Source organism: Sphaeramia orbicularis, chromosome 20 (genome assembly GCF_902148855.1).
Source record: "Sphaeramia orbicularis chromosome 20, fSphaOr1.1, whole genome shotgun sequence".
In the NCBI taxonomy this organism is placed as follows: domain Eukaryota; kingdom Metazoa; phylum Chordata; class Actinopteri; order Kurtiformes; family Apogonidae; genus Sphaeramia; species Sphaeramia orbicularis.
The window spans coordinates 24,586,950-24,605,316 of record NC_043976.1 but is presented as its reverse complement, the minus strand read 5'-3'; the positions used below and the strand labels follow the sequence as shown (position 1 = coordinate 24,605,316).

Below are 18,367 nucleotides of genomic sequence, written 5' to 3'. Positions count from 1 at the left end.
TTAAAGTGTTCATTTTCAGCTCAATCAAGAGAATTAAATGCTTATTTTAAGAATATTTTTCCTACTTGTTCCTCTTATTTTCAGACTTAAATCTTATAGCCAGCTCAGTCAGACTCAAATTGTCTTAAATGAGTGTGATTTTATTTCTTGTACTCAGCACTGTTTGCTAAAATTATAGTATTTTTTATCAAGTTTTAAGGCACACTATGGCTTTTTTTTAGTAGGTAGACTTTTTTTTTTTTTTTTGCTGCTTTTAAGAATTTTTTTTCTTACTCCACTGGCAGATTTCTTTGCACAATATAAGCCATTTTGACCAGATTTAGGAATATTAGGCTTATTTCTAGCAGGACATTTTTTGTAGTGTGACTATATGGGAAAGCCTTGGTTGGCGCAAGACAACGCTATAAAACCACACCAACACGTTCTGACATAATATGGATTTGAGCTCAAAGAAACAGATGTGTTTTCTTGGAAGATAATGAGATTCCATCAGGTGCTGTAAGACAGAGGTCAACAAGGACTGTCTTGCCTAATGTGTCTCAAAGGAAAAAAATCCTCAGTTAAAGCAGAGATGTTCATGATAATGAAGCATATAAAGGAGTATAACACCAATAAAACACCATAAAGTAATATTAGGACACTGCTCACCTAAAAAGATAAAATACACAAATAGCCACGTAACAATTAAAAGGCCATTTAGTAGTAAAGTGGATTTTTCTGTGTAGCACGTTTCTCTGAATTGAGCTGAAAGATGTCATGTAAATACAAAGAACCCTGTCCACAGATAAGATAATACGCCCTTTGACAACCACCCCCTGCCAAGTCGGGCTTTAAAAGGAGTGCTGAAGTCTGGTTACGTTACATCCAGACAGCCTTGTGCGTTCTCTACTGCGCTTTTCCGCAAACATGAGCATGGACTTTTCCAAAAACGCGACGGAGAGCCCAGAGCCCTGCAAGGCAGAGGTGAAAGGTAAGTCATTTTTCTGTTTTTTTTTTTTTTTTTTTACCTTAACCAGTGACAAATGGATGATCTGACAAAAGTTGCAACGCCGAACAAACCCACTCTTCTTTGTGCATCTGCGTATAGGCAGTATCCCCAGCTGGCTCCAGGGCACACTGCTGCGTAATGGTCCCGGCATTTTCTCCGTCGGAGAAACCAGCTATGATCACTGGTTTGATGGGATGTCCCTCATGAACAGCTTCACCTTCAAAGATGGTTAGTGTCTCCATATATCTACCAACACACATCCCGAAATCCGTGTTTGCTTCAGATTCTACCACCTGTCTATTAGAATGATTTGTGCCAAAGTGGTGTGCGTAAAGCGCAAATGGTTCAGTTTGCTCTTTTTTTTTTCTCTTACAGGTGAAATGATCCATAGAAGCAGGTTTCTCAGAGGTGACACCTACAAGGCTAACACGGCTGCAAACAGAATAGTCGTGTCTGAAATGGGCACAATGGCCTATCCAGACCCGAGCAAGAACTTCATTGTCAAGTAAGCAAAGTTATCACAAGTTATTGTAATGATGCAATGGTGTGAGCTAGTGCGTTACACAAAATCTCTAACATGAATTTCTATCAATCATTAACAAGGACAGCTGACCATATACCAATAAATAAGGCAGCAACAAAGAAAGCATGCAGTAAACCACAGCAACACAAGAAAACCATAGCCCACACAACATCAGCTTCCAAAATAACTCTAAAAAGTGTCAATACCATGACAATAATTGTAGGAAGTGACCTGCACTGCAAAAATCTAAATCTTACCAAGTGTATTTTTCTCATTTCCAGAAAAACATCTCATCACACTTAAAATAAGACATAATCGCCTAAAGAGTAATTACTTCAAGATTTTTTTTGCTTAACTGAAGCAAAAAAAAAAAAAAAAAAAAAATCTGCCAATGGAACAAGTGAAAATGATCTTGGTAAGATTCCTTGAAACTGGATTTTCAAGATCTATTGTCTAAAAATAAGTCCTTATATCTCACTTACAAGTTACTCTTCACGTGTTTGTTGTATTTTAAGTGTGATGAGATATTTTAACTAGAAATTAGAAAAGTACACTTGGTAAGTGTTGTGGTCTCCAAACAATAAGTAAATCGGCTCAAAAGGAAAGGAGACCCCAACATAAAGAAAGGACACCATAAAAATATAATGATTGTAAGGATTTTATTAATCCAAGTTAAACAAAAGTAACCCAATAAATCAACGAAGTAATTTAAGGAAATAATGAACTCAAAAGGCAATACATACCAAAAATTAACTCAATAAACCCAAAAGACCTGGAGGTGCCAGCAAAAATAAATAAAATGGAGGGGGAAGGCAGGCCACCCCCTACAGGGACGCAGCAGCTGCTCCCCCTCCCTAACAGAAAAGAACTTATTCAACTAAATCTAAAACAAAAAGTTTGACCCCAGGCCAAACTAAAAGAAATTAACTTGAATGTTAACCAAAAGAAAGAAGCTTCAAAGCCTAAAGCTCAGCTGGGTCTGGAGAGGTTTGGATCTGACTGGCTTTTTGTGGCAGGCTGACAATCAGGGTTCTGGTTCATCTGATTATCAGCAGGTGTGTAAACTGATTGAAAAAGCCACAGACAGGGTTAGACAGCACATGTCATGGCCCCCCGCAACGGAAAGATTCTGATTTTTGCAGTGTGGTAGTCAGAAAATATAGTCATTGATAAGATATTAAGAACTCTACGTGATGATCAGTGATGTTTTATTCTGCTTACATCTATGCTGATGGTGAATGCAAAGTATTCCCATGGTGTATAATCAAGGTATTCTGATTCTAATGTCTGAGCAAAATGAATATTTATGACTTTTGTCTGTTCTATTGTTTGTCTGTTATATTTGAGTGGAAAATACCCCACTGTTGACATACACTATGATGATTTTGAGATTTTTTGGTTGAGTAACCCTCTTGGTAAATCCAGACCATTAACTCATCTCCTCACATCTTTCAGGGCGATTACCTTCCTCAATCACACAGTGCCTGACTTCACTGACAATGGTGCCAGTAATTTCATCAAGTATGGAAATGATTATTTTGCCACATCTGAAACCAACTACATTCGCAAGATTGATCCTGTGACCCTGGAAACCCAGGACAAGGTAATACTGATCTAGGTCTTCAGCTGGTTAACACATAAAGACCCAAACATCCACCAGTGACCAAAAGCATCTACTGATATAAAACAATTAATACCTGTTGATCCATTAATCCTATCAATACATGTAAATAATTGATGTAACATACAGTTTGTCATCTTTTCATGGTCATCAGAAATGACCCATTTGGATGTTCAGAGGCTCTGTAGTGAACATGGAAAGATTATCATCTTCTACAACATTGATTCACCAGTTAAACCCATGGAGTTGGATCAATGACAGTGTATGGAGAAACTTGTCCTACTGAAAATGTCACTTTTTCTTCAGTTTTCTCTGTTTCTGATATAATAACCCTCAACTTTAATCCGAGCTTTTATGAACATCTACATGATCGGTTGATTAAATATAGGAAAATACGTGATTTTCACTGAAAAAACACAAAATACAGGGGATAATATTAGAATAATTGGTGTTAAGTCACTTACTAAAGGTTAAATGGAGAGAAAAATTCATTTGGGAACTGACACAAAACTAGCATTGGGTCTTTAGGGGTTAAACAAACCAAATGAAGTGTTTCACTCAGAGCTCATTGTTTGCTGAAATGTGTCAAACAGGTGGATTATTTGAAGTACCTGCCAGCAAATTTGGCATCATCTCATCCACATTATGACAAAGATGGCAATGCTTACAACATGGGGACTTCCATAGCAGAAAAGGGCAAGACGAAATACATGCTGTTCAAAGTCCCTGCTGTTTCAGATAAAGGTATGTACTGTGAATATTGTAAATCTGTTTAACTGTGAACCTCCACTTTGTCCTCAGTGTTTCCTATATCCAACTGTGTCTATATACAGTCGTGAAAAAAAAAATATTAGACCACCCATTATTTTCTTCAATTTCTTGGCCATTTTAATGCCTGGTACAACTAAAGGTACATTTGTTTAGACAAATATAATTTAATTTCAGAGTTGATATCTAGCCATTTTCCATGGTTTTCTGGATAATAACCAAAATTAGTTAAGTTCTTACATCAAGATCTATGGCATTATACTGCCAAAAACAGTGCTTTTAGGCATTCCATGTTTTCTTTTCTGTCTTAGTCACATGATACACACAGGAGTTAGTACTTAATTACTATAGCCATTGTATTTGATGACTTTTGATGGTCTGATCATTTTTTCCACGACTATATGTCTGTGTCACTTAGGACTTGACTGGCTAATAATCACACTAGTCAAGAACGGGAGAAAAGTATATGATTTTACCTAAATCAGGTGTGCTGATTCCAAATCTGAATGCACTGATATTACAAGTTCAGATTCTGAGTTATACACAAATCATATGCAGCTAGCTGCAGCATATCAAGCCAGCATTTCAGTTCTAAATTCTAAATGATCAGAAGTCAAATGGTGTTCAATACCTGAAAGAAACACAGTGATATAAAGCTGGAATTTTCATTGAACCTAAAACTGAAGAACACATTAGTTTATCCTGTATTCCCATCAAGGTGTATTGCCTATTTCTAATTAATTGATGCAGACTATCCTGATTAGGAGATACTATCACGTTTATTAATGATTGTATTTGTAGTAAATATTTAAAGTGCATATAAATATTATAGTTGTTTGGGTTTTTTTTTAAGTTGATTATGCAAATCTGATTGTGTGAGGTGACAAAAAAAGTGTATGTGAAGGGTTTGTATGGATGTTTTGTATTTTTGTAAAAATATATAGGGAAAAAAGTGTGTAAACAAAGCAAAGGAAGCAGAGGTAATTTAATTAGTAGTTTGTAAAAAGGGGGTGGAAGTCTATAAGTTATACTTCGTCCCACCCCTTTTTTGAGCACTGAAAAATGTTGTATAGTTCTTTGTTATCTGATGATTTTATGTGCTCGAAATAAAAGTAACTAAAGTGCAGCTCTCTAGAAGTAATAGCTTGGGATTCATTTGTGCAAGTGCTGCAACATTTTCTGGGTGACCATAGAGCATAAGATATTTCTGAACTGCAAACCAGTTTCCAAGGGGCTTCAGCCCAAACATGATGATGATTAGTGTTAGTTACTATGATGGGAAACTCACAACCTACAAGACTAAGTGTCTGAAACCTTTGGGAGCAGTTTCAAGCTAACCTGATGGACTCTGCTACTCACGTTTATCCTTCATCAGGCTTAATGTATGTAAATAAATCTGACCAATTTTGCACATGCTGACTTAAAGTTGTGACACACCATAAACATATCTGGTATCGGCATGCTTGATGTTTCCTCCAGTAACTGATGTTTTTTTGGTGTCCAGTGTTACGGTGTTGGGTAGGACTTAGAAGTGTATGAGGAATATTTGTGCCACAGGTTCATATTTGGAAATACATGCAATTATACACTTGTTAGCACTTAATTTAAAATGGAATAAATGTTCAAGTAATGCCTTTGGACATGCTGTTTTTTTCATACCGTGCCTCTCAAACTTGGAACACATTACCAACTGTTATCCACAACCTGCCCACCTTCAGCTCATTCATTAAATATCTAAATCCTGGTTATTGGACAATCAAACGTGCCTCTACAACCTTATATAGTCATTTGGCACTTTGAAATTGTGTATGTATAATCAGGAGGTAGAGTGGGTCGTCCAATAACCGAAGGGTTGGATGTTCGAAATCTCACTCTGTCCTAGTCATATGCTGTTGTGTCCTTGGGCAAGACACTTCACCCTCTTTGCCTCCAGTGTTGCTACTCACACTGGTGTATGAATGCGTATGAATGTTCGGTGGTGGTCGGAGGGCGTGAATTGGCAGCCACACTTCCATCAGTCTGCCCCAGAGCAGCTGTGGCTGCTTATGTAGTTTACCACCACCAAAAGTGCTATATAAATCTAATCCATTATTATTATTATTATTATTATTATTATTATTATTATTATTATTACTTGTCTGTTGAATGAGTACACTAGATTGTACTGTTTTACATGAACTGTGTTTTATCTAGGGACTAAAGATGGAAATTAGCCTATAAATTAGGCATATCGGCACATACTGTGTTTATTAATATGCACTGTCCCTCTGAGAAACAAAAAAATAAACTTAATTTTTACACAGATTACCCCATTATCTATACATTTTTAGTGACATAATTGTTAGTAGCATGTCAAACCCTGGATATTCAGTAGTACTAGGTGTACATGGATAAATATTGCATTGGCCTGTTGTTTTTGCTTTTATTTTAATTTTGTATCATCTTGTCTTTGACAGTCTTTGTAATTGAGTCTGTTTTTTTACTTCATTTTCAACCTTCAGACAAAGGTAAGGACGCCATAGCACTGAAGAATGTGGAAGTGGTCTGCACAGTCCCCTGCCGGTCCTTGCTCACACCCAGCTACTACCACAGCTTCGGCATGACTGAGAACTACTTTATCTTTATCGAACAGCCTTTCAAACTGGACATCCTCAAGATGGCCACTGCTTACATGAGGGGGGTCAACTGGGCAAGCTGCCTCAAGTTCTGCCCTGATGAAAATGTAAGGGATCACGGAGATGTTTTTCCTGCTTTTTCATTTTCTCACACGTTATACATCATATTCACCGTTATTATTAAGGAAACATGTTTTTGATGACTTTGCCACTGTGATTCATCAATGCGAGTCCGAACTTTAATGACACTTCTGCTTTTGTGTCTATTTATTGTTTCAAAAGACTCTGATCCATGTGATCGACAGAAGGACAGGAAAAGAAGTTGAGACAAAATACTACACTGGCGCAATGGTCGTCTATCATCACGTGAATGCCTTCGAGGATGATGGTCACGTTGTCTTTGACGTCATTGCGTACAACGATAACAGCCTGTATGAGATGTTCTACCTGAGCAAGCTGAAGGAAAATCCTGGATTCAAAGACAGTAGTTACTCTAAACCAAACTACAGAAGATTTGTACTTCCTGTCAGATCTGACAAGGTGAATAGAACAAAGATCAGTTGATTCCATCAATAAATGTAGAAATAATGTAATGAACTAATAGTTTTACTGTGATTGGATATGCAGGGCTTTGCAGTTGGAGACGACCTGGTGAAACTCAAATACACAACAGCCAGTGCTGTAAAGGAGAAAGATGGCAAACTAATGTGTCAAGCAGAGGTGCTTTGGGAAGGTAAAACTGTTTCAATTTAATCAGCATTTAACATATTCTTTCGTTATATTTGTATTGACTATACGTTCTAAATCAATTTCTATCCAACAGGTTTTGAATTACCCAGAATTAATTATGACTTCAATGGTAAGCGAAGCCGTTTTGTCTATGGGAACTGCGTGGAGGAATCTGCACTGGCAAAAAAGGTAACATTAACTGTTATTTTTAACTTCTGTAAAACAGCTGTCCTTGTGATATCTTATAGTTTAAGTGTTATTTGCCAAGAGGGAACTGAAACCTGCGCAATCTTCAACAAAAGACACTTTAAATGCGAGGCTATTGGGAAACAGATTGTTCCTGACAGCCTTGTTTTTTATTATAGAGGTTTAAAGCAAATTGTAGAACTGAGAATTGCCAAAGGGCGTAACAGACTATAGGAAGCAGTCTGAGTCTAAATTACCACTTGCCCCATTCATGGATTAAAGAAGTTCATTTTTCTGTCTGTTATACGTGCACACACATCCTTTCCATAGGGAGTGAACTGGTAAAAGAAACAATGGGAAGAAGTTACCATGTTGGGAAACCCTGAGGTGCATTCAGATCCCTCCCTCAGTGACATATATAAAAACAGCTTTGCTCATTTCGTACTCCATTCTCATGGTCCAGTCTGGAAAAAGGAAAGGAAACATCCTGGTTTAGACAATTACAAATTTATTGTCCCATCTGACACATTGTCCTGACAATAAAGTGTAAAACCCAAATGAATGAGGAGCAAGGAAAACAAAAATTCATACAAGGTTATGACAATGAATGACTCATTGTTAAAAGGCGATTTCAGGATAATGGGAGGTTAAAACAAAAATTTGAACACATACGTAAATGAAGAGATCTGATTAAAGTTTTACCGACTGACATATTCTGCTGTGTCCTACAAAATTTAAGCACAGGCCAACTGATTTTTTTTTCCCCACAAGTTTATCTTTTACTTTATAACCCTTTCCAAAGATACAATATGCAGTTGGGACAAAGTACTGAGTGGGAGTAGTACTTGTCTAAAAGATAAGTCTTTTTTTTTTTTTTTGTAGCCTGTCTGAAGTAAAAGAATGGTAACAGCATTATAGACAGAAGATAAATTGTTAAGCATAAAGGTGTTAAGTAGTGGAGATTGATATAATCACTTAACATAAAGGTAATAGAACATCCAACCTTGACAATTATAGGCTGATATTCGAGTTATCTTACAGAGAAAAATGCTAGAATTGCTTTTGAAACATGAGCTCACATTAGTTTGTTTCAGCACAGTCTATTCTATTTACTGTTTTGTTTTGTTTTTTGTACTGATTTTTTTTTATTTGACATACACACAAAAATACAAACAAACACAGAGGAGATGTATAACATGTACACTTTCATTTGCTTCATGTTATCTCACATTCAGTTTTTATTGACTATGTCTTTATGAGTAACAGTCAGTAACTTATACTTACATAACGTAGTTCTCATAGTCCATTCCTCACCTTCTCTTCAAGTACTGTACACATAAGAAGATAAAAAAAAAAACAAAGTGGGGAAGTGACTAGAGTTCTGGCATTACCTGTATTAATAATGTCCATCTTTTGACAAACAAGTCTGTTTTCAGCTGTAGTCCTGCTGTGATCTTCTCCATGATAAACACCTTTTTTTTTTTTACCCTGTCTCTCTAAGTTCAAGTTATCTTATCAAGAAAAATGCTAGAATTGCTACTGAAACATGAGCTTACATGAGTTTGTTTCAGCACAGTCCATTCTATGCAGTGTTAATGACACCACTTGTTTTTACGTAAATGGTATTACAGCTTTGGAAAACTTGACATAAGCATTTCAAACAGATACACATGCATTGTTTTTAATAAGGCTTAATATCTGATGATAAATATATAATAAATGGTTATCTTTGTTTTAATGTCAGTTCAGTAATACCTTAACTGTGTCTGTGTAAAAACCCTTTGTAAATAACCATTTTTGGTGTTTTGATAGAAAAACTTTGTTTGCTGAGCACTATTTCCACAGTACAGAATAATAAACCAGCCCATATAAACAGGGCCTTTAACTTTTTAATAAGGCCCCTATTGTTTTACCTCTTATATCTGTATACTTCTATCATTTTATGTGGGTTCCTGTCATGATTTCATTATGTGATAGGACGTATCTGTCTGATCTGGGTTTCATTAAACTAGATGAAAGGGTGTGTTTCAAAGACAAATGTGTATACATTTTAGTATCTATTTTTATATTTTGCTCATTTACAACATGCAAATGGTTTATATCAAGTTTGTTTAATTATCACTATACTATCCTCTACTATATCTGAAAGAACATTTTCTAAGCATTTTGGTGGCAAGTGGGTACATTTGTTGTGTTGACCAAAATGTTTTTTGTTTTTTTTTTAAATTCAAAAGCCATTTTCCTATTTCCACTTAGCTTGGGAAGTTTGACACAGAAACCAAGGAAATGGTCTACTGGAGTGAAGACAACTGCTGGCCTTCAGAACCTGTGTTTGTACCCAGACCAAATGGAGAATCAGAAGATGATGGTGAGAAAACTGAGTAGTATACATGTACCATGCATACCTAACCATGGAAATCTGTCTATTTATTTATTTTTACAAGCTATCGTTTAACTATTATGTGCTTGTTTAAAATGTAAAAAGATTCCTGTGATGGTACATGATGCATTTTAAAGTAAAAACTAATGTTGTGCTTTCTCCTTGCTATTTGCAGGTGTGGTGATTGTGTCTGTTCTCAACTCCAACCCAGGCCAGTCTTGTTTTATCCTCCTCCTTGATGGCAAAACCTTTAAAGAAGTTGCTCGAGCATACGTGAAGGGTGGGCTCTACAAGGACATGCATGGATTTTTCATTCCTCAAGGGAATTAGTCACATTTCACTGTATAAATAAGCTTCTGAAGAAGCAAGAGCTGTTGAACATTATACATGCAAAAATAGTATGGTTTAGGAATCTCTTAACATTGTAAAATATAAGAACTTTAGCTAAACAAAGCAATAAGGATGTTTCATTATAGAGATGCATTCAAAGTTTTTTTTGTCTGTTAAAAAGCAGGTTTAATTTTTATGATGGAGTTTAAGCATGTAAATAGCACTTTATGTATCATATACAGCCCACATTGTTATATTGCACTGCAATAACTTTTTTTTTTAAATTGTGCCTGTACTTTTCATTACAAAATAAAATATTTTAAAGTTATGACATGTATTTTCCAGTCAGTGAGAATTGTGAGAATAAATCCATTCCCCACTTAGAAACAGTAGAGTAAGAAGTTCATCAACACCTACACCAGTATTTGAGATCATTTTGATGTAAATTATTTACCAAAGGAAAATTTTGAGCTAGTCTAAAGATTGGAATGTTACATTTATGAAAATATGTTTAGATGCTGTACAATTTAAAAATATACACTTGCTTATAATGTACTAAGAAATCCCAAACTGATTGTACATGGTTCATTTTAAGCTTCACTAAAGGTTGCCTTGTTAATTCTTAAGTAAATCTGAAGAAGATTATAGTGTCTGCAAAATATAATCAGCCATATAATTATTTAATAATGAATCCTCTGTTATAACTACATTGCCTGGCCAAAAAAAAGTCATCACCTGGATTTAACTAATCACACGGCTTAGAAGCTTCCATTATGTTGACATACGAACCAAAGCAGGTTAATGTTTCAGCCATCAGTTTAAGAGGAAGCATAAGGATTGGACTATGGAGCAATAGAAAAAAAGTCATGTGATCTGATGAGTCCAGATTGAACCTGTTGATTGGCACATTGGGGTGATAAAAGGATGACATGATTACACAGTCACGCCTGGTGCCTATGGTACAAGCCTGTGGGGGCAGTGTTGTGTTAGACTTGGTCATTCCTTATATTCAGATTCAGTTGATTTCATTTTAAGGATACATAACGTTACTGAACCTAAAGCAACTGAAGTAACTCAGATCATAAGTGCATTTATTCTTCCCTGATGACATAGAAATGTACCAAGATGACAACACCAGGATTCATCAGGATCAAACTGTGGGGGATCTGGTCCACAACACAGTTGGACTGGATCCCCTTCTCTGTGGTGTCTGCTGGTTGGCTGGGCCTTGGGATCCTCTTTGTTGGCCCCTGGTCCTTGGAGGGGTTGCGGTTGCATGGTAGTGTTCATCACTGAGTGCACCTCAGTCTCTATGCCTTATTTTCTTTGCTTTACTCTAATGTAGTCACTCTGTTGCAGGAGATTAATGTGAAAAACTGCTGTTGTGTGGATTTGTTGCTGGTACAATTTGTGCTGTTATTGTTACCTCCGCCAAGGAGGTTATGTTTTTGCCAGGGTCTGTCTGTCTGTCTGTCTGTCTGTCCGTCCGTTAGTGTGCAACATAACTCAAAAAGTTATGGACAGATTTTGATGAAATTTTCAGGGTTTGTTGGAAATGGGATAAGGAAGAAATGATTAAATTTTGGTGGTGATCGGGGGTGGGGGGGCCCACAGGGGGGGCAACTGATCAGCCTTGGCGGAGGTCTGCGCTCTCCGAGTGCTTCTAGTTTATGATATTTTGTTCATGTTTCCCTTCCTCATATCTCTCATTTAATAGGTCTTATTTATTTTATTGTAATGTCCTCCTCTTTTTTTTCCTGCCTTGTTTACTCAGTTCTAGTTCTAGTTAATGTTACCATTATATTTAGCACGATGGTTGTTACTGTTGCTATTGTTGATATTCTCTTGTGAGGGTCTTCACCATCTTCTTCCTTTTTCTCCCCCCTTCACTGTCTCTTTCTCTCTTCCCCCTTTCTTTTCCTCCACCCTGTTCCTTCATTTTAGATCCAGCATTGAAATGTGGTTCAACGAAAGTCAGAATAAAGACAGCAGAATATCAAGGGGGAGCCTCATATACTTTATGAAGTTTACCTCGGCAAAGCAAATTTGTTCAGCACAGAAAGGTAGCCAGACTACCATTCTGCTGTTATGATGCTGGACAAGACGAGTTTAAAAAAAAAAAAAAAAAAAAGGATCAAACTGTGAAAGAGTGGTTTAGGGAGTATGAGACGCCTCCAGAGTCCAAACCTGACCCCCATTGACAGTGTTTGGGATTTTACTGAGAAGACTTTAGACAATGGTGAAACTCTCCCATCATACCTTAGCAAAAAAAAAGTAATCTCTGGATGGAAATGTCCAATATTTATAGGAAATGTTAATGAATTAAAATCTTGGTGGTTTTTTTTTACTCTTTTATAAAAATATCAGATGCCTCATGCAGGTCTATAATGTGATCATATGACAATACTTCTTGTTTCATCACTTCCTACATTTTGGTGCCATCTCAAACAAATCTAAGTAATATTTGTGAAATGCTTGTATGTGAATATTAAATTTTGCCACTAGAGGGAGACACTGACCTTGTTAATCCAAACCATTTAGATGAGTTCTGCACAGAGGAAGCCACTTAATTCCCATATTGTGGTCTCATGTGGTCAAATTCAATAATCTCTTTGATGTGACTCACTACATCCTCAGTGTAAACCCACTGAAAGAAGCCACAAATATTCTGATCTGAGAATTTACTTCTTCACCAGTGAGATTTAATTCCACATTAAAACGAACAAAGTTGATCTGAAAATTGACTTTTTCACCAGTGAGATTTAATTCCACATCAAAACGAACAAAGTCAAATATGATGGCATTACATAATGTGATCACTGCCGACATAGTGACATGACTCATGAATGAGCTACAAAAAGTATGATATGGAGAAACAACATGATTAAAGGTGTTTTAAGTCACCCACAGTGCAACAGTACTGGCCAATTCACACATTAATTCACACTATTCCTCTTTCCAAATCTAATGCTTCTTACAACAAAACCAGTAAACAAATGACAAAATCAGATTTAGGGATAATTCTATTGGATTTAAGAAAAGAATCACAAAAAAGCACAGTATGTCAATGTTGTACCACTTGCAATTTTGAAGTGCATACTCACACATTTGACGAGTGTTACAAAACAAGGCAGTATGCTGTATCTACTATTGCAGTGTTGAGATGCGTTGTTATTTTGAGGGGTCAAAACAAATTTAAATGGGCATGCAAAATTCATACAGTAAGTACACAATAATCACTCAACATCCACCCTTAAAGTAAAGTAATTATTCTAACCTATAATAAAATACATTAGTACACAGTAGTGTCATTGAGTGCAATCAGGTATAAATTTCCAGGTCACCGGCAGTAAATATATTATATTCCCTGTAGCAATATCCACTGAAATCCCTCCTACTAGTAAATGGCAGTGTATAGATCGAAGTGAACCTGAACACAGTTTATTTTGGACAACTATGGACACAGTCAGTGCATTATTAACCCCCGTATCCCAGTAGAGAGTGGAAAACCCTTCATACAGTACATCACCATCACATTCCACAGGTCGGATGACTTCAGTAGTCCAACAATGACATGGATAATAAAACATGATTATCTACATTAAGTAATCAGTTATGATGTGTGACAAGGGTGGAACCTCATTTCCAGAGTTGAATTCCAAAATATAAGAGCAAAAATCTGACTAATGGTTCAAATGTGTCTCACATTTAGTATTTGATGCTATTTGCTCACTACATACAATACAAAATGAATTACATCATATGCTAAGGTATATTTTTAAGTACTAATTACCAGAAAACAAGAAAATTTAGAATGAAAATGTACTGAATATACAAAATCTTAGAAATTGTAGTATAATAACAGATTATTTGCTTTGGCAACAATAAGCATTATCTAAAAGAAGTACACACGCTTTATTTTGCTGAACTTTAGGTGACACTATGTCAGTGTGTAAAGCAGTGATGGCAGCCGGTCAAAAACTAATCAATAATCTATGAAACTAGCATCTTGTGTTAGATATGAAGTGGTTCTGTTTGGATAATATGAATTGCACATGGGCTGGACAAACAAAGAAATAGAACATGATACCCCCCTTGGCCTGTTAAATTTAGGTTTGAACATATAGGAATGCAGATGTGGGCATGCACCCCCAAACGACACAGACTGATGTGTTAACAACTCAAACAACAACAAAAGTCCAGTGATCCAGGAATTACATACATGTGTATGGAGATTAATGCAAGAAGATCAGAGTAAGAATAAGTGTCTGATTGAATCCCGTTCCTTCGAAGTGTCTCCCAGAAGTGCAGCCACATCAGTAGTGATTGATTCAATGTGTGGAGGGGGGAGGGAAGACTAAATGCTAACTAAGAGCTAACTCACTCGCCCCAGAAACCTTGAATGCCCTCCTTTTCTCCCCTCTGCTCTCAGAACCAGTGATAGATGGACAGTGTTGGTTTGAGAGGATGATCCTGCTGTTTTGATCAAGCTTTACATTCAGTCATGTATCAGCAGTAGCAACGAGCAAAGGAGGCTTTTAAAGGAGACTGGAGCACGCCCAAGTGAAGAAGGGAGACTGCACTGTGGTTGCCATAGTGATAACTTGCTGATGGTAGCAGTGGAGGATTTTGCTGTTTGTCTTTATAGTCATTAGATCCAACTGGCCAGTCGGGGAGCTGGCAGACATGAAACAGCATTTGTTTAAGTCCTCATGTCTGTGACCTGCTGTCGCTCAGCTCCCCTCCGCTTGAGTCTCCTCTTCTTTAGCTGGAGATTCCTGGCTTTTCTCAGCGTCTTCCCCGTCATCACCTGACAGACAGAGAGGAAACAGTACATAGAGAGAGAGAGACAGGCAGTCAGTTTCATGCATAAGTTACTACTTGTGAAGTCAGTGATGCGAATGAGGTTGGTTGAATCAGCGCTTAAGTCACCGTGAAATCAAGAGGAAGAGAAGTCACAAAGGTAGAGTTTGCATAGATTAGAATAAAAGCTCAACATAATGCAACAAAAACAAAGAAAGGCATATCTAAAACTAAGGAAAATGTACTGCTAAATTTGATCTTTACTTTTGTTTGCATATGCAGCCAATTCTTACTGTTACACCGCCTTGTTGAGGACATTTATTTCCTTTTTTTTTTTTTTTAAACATTAGTCTATGCAGTTGTTTGATCCCGAGCATCTGTTCTGCTTTTACAGTATTAAAAGGTGGAGATCGTTCTGTCCTAGATAATTATTGCCCTATTTCCAGGCTGCCTGTTTCAGTCAAATTATATCACCTTGTAAATGAACAGCTAAAATGCTTTTGGTATAGTAATATTTATATTCAGTCACAAAAAGCTCTCATCTGTTCATACACCATCCATACTTTTAACAGATGTAATTCACAGATGGATGAGTGCGTTAGTTCAACAACATATTTTTTTCTGTCATGATAATCCACTGGAGTATCATTATGCCTTATTAAGATAGACTTTTTCAACTCAGTTTGTATCTATAATAAATGAAAATGAGAGCCGCTATGGCAGATGTTTCCTCACCTGACTTGTTGATGTTGAGCTGTGCAAGACTTTGCGATAAGTCAGCAGGTCCCTGTCCTCCAGGGGAATCTTGGATTTCATGGATGGCATTCCGGCGGCCAGACCGTCGAGAGGCGATGAAGTCCTCATAGGTCGCCTCCACATCCGTCATCGCTGACACACCTCACCATAGCAGAGCCTGGCGGTATAGGTGTACATGGATGGACACACACAAAGAATGTACATGTAAGAATGAGAAGTGTTTAAGCACAGTGAATTTGTGCTGGTTACCCAAAGTAGCTTCACACAATAGATGCATCAGTTTATGAAGAAAATGACAGATTGTTCTCCATGCGCTCATTCAGTGCATCCCTCACTCCTCTTATCTTATGACCTAATCCCTGATTAATCTTGTTTTAATCTCAGTTTAGAGCACAGGCGACACCACTGACACAGAGGAGGTACATTCAGCAGGAGAAATACTGGGCAGTGGACCAGATAAATGAGGGTTTTCACAAAATGAGGCTTCACCGAATACCAAAACACATGCAAGAAGGGGCAATTATGGAACAAAGGAGGACAGTACTGTATTTAAATGTCACCCAACTTGGAGTAAGCATGGAGCATGATGGGAACTGTGTTGCCTCGGAGATTTAGGTTAAACCCCTCTGTTGACATTCTAGTGCTTTCTACCAATCTGCCTGGGTGAGCTTGCCCTTCAACACTGTCTACTTTCTGGCTTCCCTTCTCCATTTTCAGAATTAGAATCTCAAATATAGATTATATTTTCATTGTATTTGAATACATAAACTCAATGAAATATGAGTTGCTTTAAAAATGGAAGATCACATAGTACATGGAAATTATTGTTTGGTTTAGGTCTAGTCCAAACACTGAACAAATGAAAATGTAAAAATGACCTTAGCTCACATGTCCATTTGTGGCTATTTTCAGAACTGAGCAAGCTGCGATCGACCATGTCTATTTTTGGATACAGCCTCTGTCATCATCTGAGCACGCTCCCACTCAGCTGTCATTCTCGAAATGGTGTCAAGATGGGCAAGACCCAACAGATGTTATCCATGTACAACTTCCAGACACAACATGAGACACAAGTTGTCACCTCCACAACATAAAAAGGTATAAACAACTGCTATTCAGGCACTGTTATCTGCAAAACACAGACTTTAGAGTCCACAAGCCTAAGCAATGAATGACATAAACAAATAGGTAACACAGATATTTAAATCAGACTGTTTTAATTTACACTCAAGCTAAGGAAAAAAATGTGTTGTCTTAACTCCAAATCTTTATCATGGAATTCAGTTTTGAATAATTGTAATATTAAGCAAAAAAATCCGTTTTTTTCTTAGTATCTTACCTTTTGTCATTTACTGAGCTCCTTCGTCACTAGTTTAGACAAATGACCGTTCAATCTGATGTCAAAGTGCGAGAATATTCCTAACATGTGACAAATTCGATTAAATATTAACTGGTAGTTTCCATAATTCAGTCAGTGTGTATGTGTGTGGTTGGGAGAGAAAGAGAGAGTCGTGCTCTTGCAGAGGCATGTTCAAGCTGTCCTTATGGCAATGCTCCCATGTGGGAACTAGAGCTCAGATGGCTTAAACAACAATATTATCCAGCACAGACTCCAAACAAATGACAGTCACTGAATACAACAGACCTCTCTTTTCACTCTCTGTTACTGAAAAGTACAAAAAAAAAAAAATACTACAACTCCTTTTCAGGCATTTGATTTGTTGTGTTGCCAAACAGAAAACAAGCTTTGAGTGAAGTAGTGATGAGGGGAAACATATGCCAGCCTTATTCTACATACAACTGGGAGTGATGCCCAACTAACTCACTCACCAACAAAGCAATTTCCTCTTGTATTATTCTGTTTTTCTTACTTTTATTTATGCCCTGTGTTACTTCTGCAGCATCCATCCCATGGGCTGTTGCATGGAAGAGGATTAGGACCACTGAGAGAAAATAACAGTTAAGGTCCAATATATCTTTTTAAATTATTTTTATGAGAAAAAAGTCAGAATTCTGGCTTTAATCTCAGAATTATGACTTTTTTCTCAGAATAATAATAAAAATATAAATATTGGACTTTTTTCTGTACTGTTGCTACTATGACTGGATTAGTTTAATTTGTCTTGGCATTCAAGATAAAATGCCTTCACTTATTGAAAATCTTTAACAGAATTGATTTAAGAATGAAATGTTTCTTCCAGTATTTATGATCTATTAAGAGCTAACAGGAGGCGCTGCAGTGCATTAGTATTAGTAGCCTCTAATCGATAACAGTGGAGCTTTTTTGCAAATAACTCGCTCTGTTGACATAATAAAGACCCGGATCTTTACATAAAAACATCCCACCGATGATCAGAGCATGCTCGATCTGACTTCAATAATAAATCAACAGCCATATGTCTTTCCCCGATGACAAAGACCCCAGTGGGGATCAGTCAAAGCCAGTAATCGCATCCTGCATGAATATAAAGAATAGAAACTACAGCGCCGCGCATGCTCTGTTGTTACATCAGTCAACATGATTACATTGTACCTGTTTGGGTTAAAGACTTCCGAATATTCGCAGGGGTCAGTCACATCAGCTCGAATGCCACTTCGGTATTTCCCATCGCGCTCACCAAAGGTTTACCCTACATCAAGTGAACGCCAGGATGTAACATTTTCCGGG

The 18,367-nt window shown here is 37.1% G+C and overlaps 2 protein-coding genes across 4 annotated transcripts; one reads left to right on the top strand and one right to left on the bottom strand.

The window, feature by feature from the left end:
• The first annotated feature begins 906 nt into the window (after positions 1–906).
• On the top strand, positions 907–10,140 carry bco1 (beta-carotene oxygenase 1). Its single transcript, XM_030123237.1, has 11 exons — positions 907–970; positions 1,088–1,216; positions 1,364–1,493; positions 2,967–3,114; positions 3,726–3,876; positions 6,402–6,622; positions 6,798–7,055; positions 7,143–7,248; positions 7,339–7,433; positions 9,687–9,798; positions 9,986–10,140. The coding sequence occupies exons 1-11, from the start codon at positions 907–909 to the stop codon at positions 10,138–10,140; spliced, it is 1,569 nt and encodes a 522-aa protein (XP_029979097.1).
• Positions 10,141–12,883: 2,743 nt separating this feature from the next.
• Positions 12,884–18,367, bottom strand: pkia (cAMP-dependent protein kinase inhibitor alpha). 3 transcript variants are annotated; one of them, XM_030123460.1, is made up of 3 exons: positions 18,233–18,367; positions 15,679–15,856; positions 12,884–14,950 (listed from the first exon to the last, which is right to left on the bottom strand). In XM_030123460.1, the coding sequence occupies exons 2-3, from the start codon at positions 15,827–15,829 to the stop codon at positions 14,874–14,876; spliced, it is 228 nt and encodes a 75-aa protein (XP_029979320.1). In that variant the 5' UTR covers positions 15,830–15,856; positions 18,233–18,367; the 3' UTR covers positions 12,884–14,873. The 3 variants fall into 3 exon arrangements, with proteins under 3 accessions (XP_029979320.1, XP_029979322.1, XP_029979321.1); XM_030123462.1 differs by lacking the exon at positions 18,233–18,367 and adding an exon at positions 17,039–17,299; XM_030123461.1 differs by lacking the exon at positions 18,233–18,367 and having other exon boundaries at positions 15,679–16,385.

Bases quoted from the DNA above. Each gene is read 5' to 3' on its own strand.
- bco1 (XM_030123237.1), top strand. From the start codon at position 907: ATGAGCATGGACTTTTCCAAAAACGCGACGGAGAGCCCAGAGCCCTGC. The intron at 3,115-3,725 runs GTAATACTGATC...TGTGTCAAACAG, and splicing joins CCCTGGAAACCCAGGACAAG to GTGGATTATTTGAAGTACCT. The intron at 6,623-6,797 runs GTAAGGGATCAC...TTGTTTCAAAAG, and splicing joins AGTTCTGCCCTGATGAAAAT to ACTCTGATCCATGTGATCGA.
- pkia (XM_030123460.1), bottom strand. From the start codon at position 15,829: ATGACGGATGTGGAGGCGACCTATGAGGACTTCATCGCCTCTCGACGG. The intron at 14,951-15,678 runs GTGAGGAAACAT...TCTGTCTGTCAG, and splicing joins GCTCAACATCAACAAGTCAG to GTGATGACGGGGAAGACGCT.